Consider the following 9,736-nt stretch of genomic DNA (forward strand, 5'->3'; position numbering starts at 1 on the left):
CCCCCGGGTTCTGAGCAAGCCTCCTTTACTGCTCTCTCCTTTCACTCTCCACCCTTTGGGCCAAAGGAGACACAAGCCAAACAGGGATTGCCTGGCTCTGTTCCTCAGAGCTGGCTGGAAAGGCACTTCTGCCCCCTTCTGAACACTGAGGGAAAAAACACACAACCAGGAGCTCTTCTGGTCCCTCAAACCACTGGACTGGGAGGCTGACTAGGCGGGTGCTTCAGGGATCCTGCTATCCAGCCAGAGGAGCTCAGCTCACAGTTTTTCTCTCAAACCCTCAAATCCATGCTACACTGACTTTTGCCATCCCCTATGAATATTTTCAAGCAGGAAGATTTCTTGCGGAAAACTAGCCTGGAGCCTTGTCTATCCAATCGCCTACTGAATTGCGCATGCACTCCTCATCCCTGCAGGACAGCCCAGGATCCCATCCAATGCTAGTTACACCCCAGCACCCTCACTTATTCCTCAGGGAGCAGTCAGAGTCCTGGCTCTAGCTGGAAATCAAAGTGACGAGTATTCTGTAACTTCTTCTTTTTTTTGAGATGGAATTTCACTCTTGTTGCTCAGCCTGGAGTGCAATGGCGCAATCTCGGCTCACTGCAACCTCTGCCTCCTGGGTTCAAGCTATTCTCTTGCTTCAGACTCCCAAGTAGCTGGGAATTACAGGCACCTACCACGATGTCCGGCTCATTTTTTGTATTGTTAGTAGAGATGGGGTTTCACCATGTTGGCCAGGCTGGTCTTGAACTCCTGACCTCAGGTGATCCACCCACCTTGGCCTCCCAAAGTGCTGGGATTACAGGCATGAGCCACCGCACCCAGCTGCATTCTGTAATTTCTCCAGCCACCTTCTCTTGGGAAGTCCAGAGCACTTTATGGACAAGATTCCATCCATGTAAGCTTCCACCCAGGAACAGCTCAGGTCATTACACCACAGTGAGTGCAGGGAATTCAGTCTCAAGTTCTTAGCTGCTGCTCCATTCTCTAGGTGGCTTTCTGGGCCTGTGCCATGCTGGCTTATCTAGTGAAGGTCAAGGTCTAGTCTAATACAGGTATGACTTACAGAAGAGCTGAGGCTCCAGAACACCTTCCCAAAGCAGTAACCCACCTGGACCAAAGTGAGGGTGGCCAAGGAGCAGTTTGAGAAAGAGAAAAGGGCGGAAAGTGGCTGACATCTTTCCTTTCTTCCCTGTGCCAGGTTGGGTTAAGGAAATGGGATCTGGATGCTCTTGCCGGAACTACACCTAAGCTTAGAAGCCCTTTCCCCTCCTAGTTAAACTACTCACTTGATGGTGTCTGAGCTGGCAAAAACTCGTAGAATGTTGCCTTTAAAGTCTTGCAGCCTAGTTGTTCCCTCCATTGAGGAGGCGTAAAACTGGTTGGTATTGAGAGGGTTAAACTTCAGCCCAGTGATGCTCCCTCCAGCTCCAATCTAACACGAGGAAGGAAAAAGCCAGTGAGTGATGATGGGCCTGGCAGTGAGGAACCAGGCCTGGGCACACGTGCTGCGCTGTCACAGAAGCACCAACGAGCAGTGTGTGGGGACAGGTCAGCTTGGACACCTAAACACTAGGACGCTCTCCACAGGGCCTTCACTTCTTTTTCTTTTCCTTTGAAATAGGGTCTTTCTCTGTCACTTAGACTGAAGTGCAGTGGCACGAACACGGCTCACTGCAGCCTCAATCTCCCAGGCTCAAGTGATCCTCTCACCTCAGCCTCCCAAGTAGCTGGGACTACAGGTGCACACACCATGCCCAGTTCATTTTTGTATTTTTTTTTTTTTAAAGATGGGGTTTTGTCATGTTGCCCAGGCTGGTCTTGAACTCTTGCGCTCAAGCGATCTGCCCACCTTGGCCTCCCTAAGTGCTGGCATTACAAGTGCTAATTTTTAAAAAATTGTTGGTAGAGACAGGGTCTCATTGTGGTGCCCAGGCTGGTCTCAAACTCCTGAGCTCAAGCGATCCTCCTGCCGTGGCTTCCCAAAGTGCTAAGATTTACAGGCATGAGCCACTTCGCCTGGCCTGTTCTTTTCTTTCCTTTCTTTCTTTCTCTTTCTTCCTCCCTCCCTCCCTTCCTTCCTTTCCTTTTTTTTTTTTTGTTTTCTTTTGAGATGGAGTCCCACTCTGTCACCCAGGCTGGAGTGCAATGGCGTGATCTCGGCTCATTGCAACCTCCGCCTTCTAGGTTCAAGCGATTCTCCTGGCTCAGCCTCCCAAGCAGCTGGGATTACAGGTGCCCACCACCACGCATGGCTAAATTTTGTATTTTTAGAAGAGATGGGGTTTCACCATGTTGGCCAGGCTAGTCTTGAACTCCTGACCTCAGATGATCCGCCAGCCTCAGCCTCCCAAAGTGCTGGGATTATAAGCTTGAGCCACTAAGTCTGGCCTCCCTTCATTTCTTAAGGCTTTATTTTTACTTTCTTTTTTTTAATTAACATATAGCAAATTTGGGGTATACAGTTCTCTGAATTTTAACATATGTATAGATTTAAATAGCCACCACCCAAATCAAAATGCAGAACATTTGCAACAGCCCAAAAACTCCATTGTGCTATCCCATTGCAATCACACCCTCCCCTCGCCCCCAGCCCCTGGCTGATCTATTCTCTGTCACTATTGTTTTGCCCTCATAGAATGTCCAATAGACCGGGCACAGTAATCCCACCAGCTGGGAGACTGAGGCGGGGGGACTGCTTGAGGCCAGGAGTTCCAGACCAGCCTGAGCAATATAGGGAGACCCCCATCTCTACAAAAAAAAAAAATATATATATATATATGTATAGATAGATAGATAGATAGATAGATAGATAGATAGATAGATAGGCATGGTGGTAGGTGCCTGTGGTTCTAGCTACTCAGAAGGCTGAGGTGGGAGGATGACGGAAGCCTGGAGGTCGAGGCTGTAATGAGTTGTGATCACATCACTGCACTCTAGCGTGGGTGACAGAGCAAGATCCTGTCTCTAAAAATAAAATTAAATTAAATTAAAAATAGAATTAAAATAGAATGTCGTGTAAATGAATTAGGCAGTATGCAACCTTTTGAGATTGTCTTGTTTCATGTCACTCATCATGCCTCTGAGATTCATCTGAGTTTGCTGTATCAACAGCTCATCTCATTTTATTGCTGAGGTATTCCATTTTATGGATGTGCCCTAATTTGTTATTCCCAAAGTGCTTTCTTTAGAAGAGCTTCAGCTCAGAGCAGTGGCGGAGTCAGGAGGGCAAGAGTCAGATCTGTGCCCCTTCCTATTCTTCCAGTCATCCCAGAAAACTATGATGAAAGTAATCATGATAATATCATGGCTTAACCTTATTAATTGCTTACTATGTATTAGGCACTGTTTTTTTGGGGGGATTTTCTTTCTTTTTTTTTTTTTTGAGATGGAGTCTTGCTCTGTCGCCCAGGCTGGAGTGCGGTGGCACAACCTCACCTCACTGCAGCCTCCACCTCCTGGATTCAAGCGATCCTCCTGCCTCAGCCTCCTGAGTAGCTGGGATTACATGCCCGTACCATCACACCCGGCTAATTTTTGTATTTTTAGTAAAGACGGGTTTCACCATGTTGGTCAGGCTGGTCTGGAACTCCCAACTTCAGGAGATTGGCCTGCCTCAGCCTCCCAAAGTGCTGGGATTACAGGCGTGAGCCACTGTGCCTGGGCAGGCACTGTTTTAAGAACTTTACATCCCCAAGATGTAAACTTTTCCACTTCTTCCTTACGCTGCAGCTATCCCAGCCTCGTAGAACTGTACAAGTTCCTCTATGCAACAACCACTTAGCTATCGCAACATACTAACTGGCACGTTCCCTTCCCTCTATAAAACATTCTAACCTCACGGTCATTCTAATGCTCACGGTCTGCCAAATGCTTGCTGGTAGTATGATAATCATCTGCTCCCTCCAGTTGAGTTCTATGCTTACCAAACCAAGGGATGGTTGTAGTTGTTCTCAAATCTGTTTATTCCAGTTGCATCTTTTATTGTAATTAATACCAAATTTAATTAAGCATGTAAACTGATGAAATACGTGCAAAAACAAAGGACATTGTTACTTCTACAAAAGCCGTGTTGAAAGCTTTGGGAGAACTCGGTAATGAGTTGCAAAAAGAATAGCCATTGGCTGGGCACAGTAGCTTACATCTATAATCCCAGTATTTTGGGGGGCTGGGGCAGGAGAATCGCTTAAGGCCAGGAGTTCGAAACCTTGATGCAGTGGTGCAATCCTGGCTCAGTGTAGCCCCAACCTCCTGGGCTCAAGCAGTCCTCCCACTGCCTCAGCCTCCCAAGTATCTGGGGCTATAGGTGTGTGTCACCAGTTTTTATTATTTATTTATTTTTTTTAGAGACGAGGTCTCACTATGTAACTCAGGCTGGTCTCAAATTCCTGGGCTCAAGCAATCCTTCCACCTCAGCGTCCCAAAGTCCTGTTACAGGCATGACCCACTGGGTCCAGCCTCTATAAAAAATTATGTAAAATCAGCTGGAGGCCAGGCGTGGTGGCTTCAGCCTGTAATCCCCAGCACTTTGGAGGCCAGGAGATGGCGGATCCGTCAGGAGATCGAGCCAGTCCTGGCTAACACGGCTGAAACCCCGCCTCTACTAAAAATACAGAAAAACTCGCTGGGCCGAGTGGCCGGGCGCGCTGTAGTGCCCCAGCTACTCCGGAGGCTGAAGGCAGGAGAATGGCGTGAACCCGGGAGGCGAGCTTGCAGTGACTGAGATCCACTGCACTCCAGCCTGGCGGACAGACGTGGACTCCGTCTCAAAGAAAAAAAAAAAAAAAATCAGCTGGGAGTGATGGTGCACACCTGTGCTCATAGCTATTCGAGAGGCTGAGGCGGGATGATGACTTGAGCCCAAGAGTTCAAGGCTGCAGTAAGCTATGATCCTACCACTGCATTCCAGCCTGGGCAGCAGAGCAAGACCCTATCTCTATTGGAAAAAAAAAAAAAAGAGCCATCAAATTAAGCATGGGGTGAGACACTTATAAAAGATTAAGGTAATAAAGCTGTAAAAAGAATCTGCAATCAGATTGCTTCACAACTGTCTTTACTTTGTATACTGAAAATCATAATTTCGTATCAATGTCTTCAATTTGAATTCAACACCACAGAGTTGATTCGAGTTTCTCTCTTTCCATATTTATAATTCCCTTCTTTGACAGTGAAAAATGTGGTTCCCATTATACTCAATATACTTACATATTTGATTAATCTCCTTGTATTTAACCAGTCTTCCACTATTGCTGCCACACACCCCCCAAATGCACGTCTTCCTTAGGATGCTTGGACTTTTACCCTCCCGAGGGCACAGTCACCCTCTCCTCTCTCTCCACTCCCTCAACCATGCAGACACAACTTCCTTGCCCATATCAGGCGCCATGGCCGCCCCTCTCCATGCAAAAGCCCTGCTCACCCCACTCGACTCCGCCACCCCACTCTAGACTTCCCTGTGGGTCAGCCTCCTTACCCCCACTTCAGACTTCACTATTCCATGCCTGGCCTCCTGTACTTTCCACCCCTTCCTGCACGGATGCCCCTCTGATCTTGCTTGGGCCCAGTCTCTATGTACTGAGCTGCCACCTGCCACCTGCCATCCACCTCAGCTTCAGGGGCCCCAGCATCTGGTACTTCCAGCACTGTAGCCTCCCTACTACATAAACATCTATCTTGCTTGAGCCTACCTAATGACTTTTGGTTTGAACTGTTCAGGAAGGGAAAAAGAAGATGATGAAAGAGGAAGATAGATAGATAGATAGATAGATAGATAGATAGATAGATAGATAGATAGATAGAAAGAATTTTTTTTTTTTTTTTTTTGAGATGGAGTCTCACTCTAGCCCAGGCTGGAGTGCAATGGTGCGATCTCAGCTCACTGCAATCTCTGCCTCCCAGGTTTAAGCAATTCTCTAGCCTCAGCCTCCCAAGTACCTGGGATTACAGGCTCACGCCACCACGCTTAACTAAGTTTTGTATTTTTAGTAGATATGGAGTTTCATCATGTTGGCCAGGCTGGTCTCAAACTCCTGACCTCATGTGATCTGCCTGCCTCAGCCTCCCAAAGTGCTGGGATTACAGTCATGAGCCACCAGACCTGGCTGAGGAAGAAATACTGATCTTTCTTTTTTTTTTATTTTTATTTATTTATTTTTTGAGACAGAGTCCCACACTGTTGCCCAGGCTGGAGTGCAGTGACACAATCTTGGCTCACGGCAACCTCTGCCTCCTGGGTTCAAGCAATTCCCCTGCCTCAGCTTCCCGAGTAGCTGGAATTACAGGTACCTGCTACCATGCTCGGCGAATTTTTGTGTATTTTTAGTAGAGACAGAGTTTTGCCATGTTGGCCAGGCTGGCCTCAAACTCCTGACCTCAGGTGATCTGCCCACTTTGGCCACCCAAAGTGCTGAGATTACAGGAGTGAGCCACCGCACCCAGCTAGATATTGATCTTAAATCCTCCCTCTCCACAGACTAGAAAACAAGGGAATCATTCCCAAGCTAATGAGGGCAGCATAATCTTTTTTTTTGAGACAGAGTCGTGCTCTGTCGCTCAGGCTGGACCACAGTAGTGCAATCTCAGCTTACTACAACCTCTGCCTCCTGGGCTCAAGCAATTCTCAGAANTTTTTGAGACGGAGCCCCACTCTGTTGCCAGGCTAGAATGCAGTGGCGTGATCTCGGCTCACTGCAACCTCTGCTTCCCAGGTTCAAACAATTCTCCTGCCTCAGCCTCCCAGGTAGCTGGGATGACAGGAGTGCTCCACCACACCCAGTTAATTTTTGCATATTTAGTACAGACTGGGTTTCACCATGTTGGCCAGGATGGTCTCCATCTCCTGACTTTGTGACCTGCCCGCCTCGGCCTCCCAAAGTGCTGGAATTACTGGAGTGATACACCGCGCCCAGCCAGAAATGAGCATAATCCCGATACACAAATGTGACAAGGATTTGGCCAATTTTACACATGAACACAGATGCAAAGATCTTAAAATATTTGCCAACTCAATCTAGTAATATTTAAAAATGATAAATACATCATGGCCAGGATGAACTTATTCCAAGAATGCAAGGTTGGTTCACTATTAAAAAATCAGGCTAGCTTAGCGTGTTGGTAGGTGCCTGTAATTCCAGCTTCTTGGGAGGCTGAGGCAGGAGAATTGCTTGAACCTGGGAGGCAGAGGTTGCAGTGAGTCAAGATCACACCATTGCATTCCAGCCCGGGCAACAAGAGTGAAACTCCATCTCAAAATTAAAAAAAAAAAAAAAAAAAAAATCAGGCATCAAAAGAAACAATCCACAGAGTGAAAAGGCAATCTATGAAGTGGGAGAAGATATTTTCAAATCATAGATCTGATAAGAGGTTAATATCATGGCCGGGCACAGTGTCTCACACCTGTAATCCCAGCACTTTGGGAGGCCGAGGTGGGCGGATCACCTGAGGTCAGGAGTTTAAGACCAGCCTGGCCAACATGGTGAAACCCTGTCTCTACTAAAATACAAAATTAGCCGGGCGTGGTGGCTCACGCCTGTAATCCCAGCTACTCAGGAGGCTGAGGCAGGAGAATTGCTTGAACCCGGGAGGTGGAGATTTCAGTGAGTGGAGATTGCGCCATTACACTCCAGCCTGCACGACAGGAGCGAAACTCCATCTCAAAAAACAAAAACAAAAACAAAAAAAAAGAGGTTAATATCCAGAATATATAAAGAACCCCTACAAAACAACAACAAATAACCCAACTAAAAGCAGGCAAAGAGGAGTTCAAGACCAGCCTGGGAGACTAGCAAGACCCAGTTTCTATGAAAAAATATTTTTTTTAAGTTAGAAAGTCCTTTCTGTAAGAGATAGTGAAAAAAACAAAATAAAACAAAGTTAGCAGGGTATGGTGGCAAGCACCTGCAGTCCCAGCCTACTCTGGCTAAGGCAGCAGGATGACTAGAGCCCAGAAGTTCGAGGCTGCAGTGAGCTATGATCATGCCACTGCACTGCAGCCTAGGTGACCAAGTAAGACCCTGTTTCAAAAAAAAAAAAAAAAAAGGCAAAGGACTTGAATAGACATTCCTTCAAAGAAAATATACAAATGGCCAAGAAGCACACGTAAAGATGCTCAGCATCACTAATCATTTGAGAAATGCAAATGAAACTACACTGCTATCACCTCACATCGCTTAGGACGGCCACTATCAAAAAAACAGAAAAGGCTGAGCATGGTGGCTCACGCCTGTAATCCCAGCAATTTGGGAGGCCAAGGCAGGTGAATCACCTGAGGTCAGGAGTTCAAGACCAGCCTGGCCAACATGGCAAAACCCATCTCTACTGAACATACAAAAATTAGCTGGGCATGGTGGTGTGTGCCTATAATCTCAGCTACTCTGGAGGCTGAGTCAGGAGAATTAGTTGAACTCGGGAGGCAGAGGTTGCAGTAAGCTGATTCTACGCCACTGCATTCCAGCCTGGGTGACAGAGGGAGACTCCATCTCAAAAAAAAAAAAAAGAAAAGAAAAGAAATGTGGGTGAGGAAGTGGGGAAGTAGGAACATTTGTACACTGCTGATGGGAACATGAGATGGTATAGCCAGTATGGTAAACAGTATGGTGGTTCCTCAAAAAATGAACAACAGAATTACCATTTGATGAAGCAAGCCTACTTACTGGCATTAGCCCCAAAGAACTGAAGTCGGGGTCTCAAAGGGATATTTGCACACCCATATTCACTGCAGCATTATTCACAATAGCCAAAAGATGAAGTCAACCTAAGTGTCTGCCAGTGAATAAACAGATAAACAGAAGGTGGAACACACGAATGATGGAATATTATTCAGCCTTAAAAAAGAAGGAAATTCTGCCACATGCTACAATATGGATGAATCTTAAAACACTGCATTAAGGGAAATAAGCATGTCATAAAAAGACAAATACTGTATGATTCTACTTAGATGAGATATCTAAAGTAGTCAAACTCACAGAAGCAGAAAGTAGTACTATGGTTGCCAGGGGATAAGGGGAGGAAGAAGTGGAGACTTGTTGTTCAGTGGGTATAGAGTTTCAATTTTATAAGAAAAAAGTTCCAGTGATCTGTTGTACAACAATGTGAATATAGTTAACATTACTAAACTGTTTACTTAAAAATGGTTAAGATTGTAAATTTTGTTACGTGTTTTCTACCAGTTTTTTTTTTAATCGAGATGGAGTCTTGCTCTGTTGTCCAGGCTGGAGTGCAGTGGCATAATCTCGGGTCACTGCAACCTCTGCCTCCTGGGTTCAAGTGATTCTCCTGCCTCAGCCTCCCAAGTAGCTGGGATTACAGGCGCCTGCCACCATGCTCAGCTGATTTTTTTGTATTTTTAGTAGAGACGGGGTTTCACCATGTTGGCCAGGATGGTCTCGATCTCCTGACCTCGTGATCTGTCCATCTCAGCCTCCCAAAGTGCTGGGATTACAGGTGTGAGACACTGAGCCCGGCCCACAATTTTTTTTAAAAAAGCAGTATTACATGTTAGAGTTTTTTTTTTTTTTTTTAAGACACAGGATCGGGCCAGGCACAGTGTCTCATGCCTGTAATCACAGCACTTTGGGAGGCCAAGGCAGGCAGATCACTTGACGTTAGGAGTCCGAGACCAGCCTGGCCAATATGGTGAAACTTGGTCTCTATTAAAAATACAAAAATTAGCTGTGCGCGGTGGCTTAAGCCTGTAATCCCAGCACTTTGGGAGGCCGAGACGGGTGGATCACGA

At 46.4% G+C, this 9,736-nt stretch overlaps 1 protein-coding gene across 1 annotated transcript in view; it reads right to left on the reverse strand.

The window, feature by feature from the left end:
* DDB2 (damage specific DNA binding protein 2) overlaps positions 1–9,736 on the reverse strand; it is a 26,219-nt gene that overhangs the window by 5,716 nt on the left and 10,767 nt on the right. Inside the window, exon 4 of the mRNA XM_017862026.1 lies at positions 1,293–1,438. Within this exon, the coding sequence (XP_017717515.1) occupies positions 1,293–1,438 (146 nt within the window). The remainder of the gene's footprint in view (positions 1–1,292; positions 1,439–9,736) is intronic.

Source organism: Rhinopithecus bieti, unplaced genomic scaffold (assembly GCF_001698545.2).
Source record: "Rhinopithecus bieti isolate Rb0 unplaced genomic scaffold, ASM169854v2 scaffold_61533, whole genome shotgun sequence".
Lineage (NCBI taxonomy): Eukaryota > Metazoa > Chordata > Mammalia > Primates > Cercopithecidae > Rhinopithecus > Rhinopithecus bieti.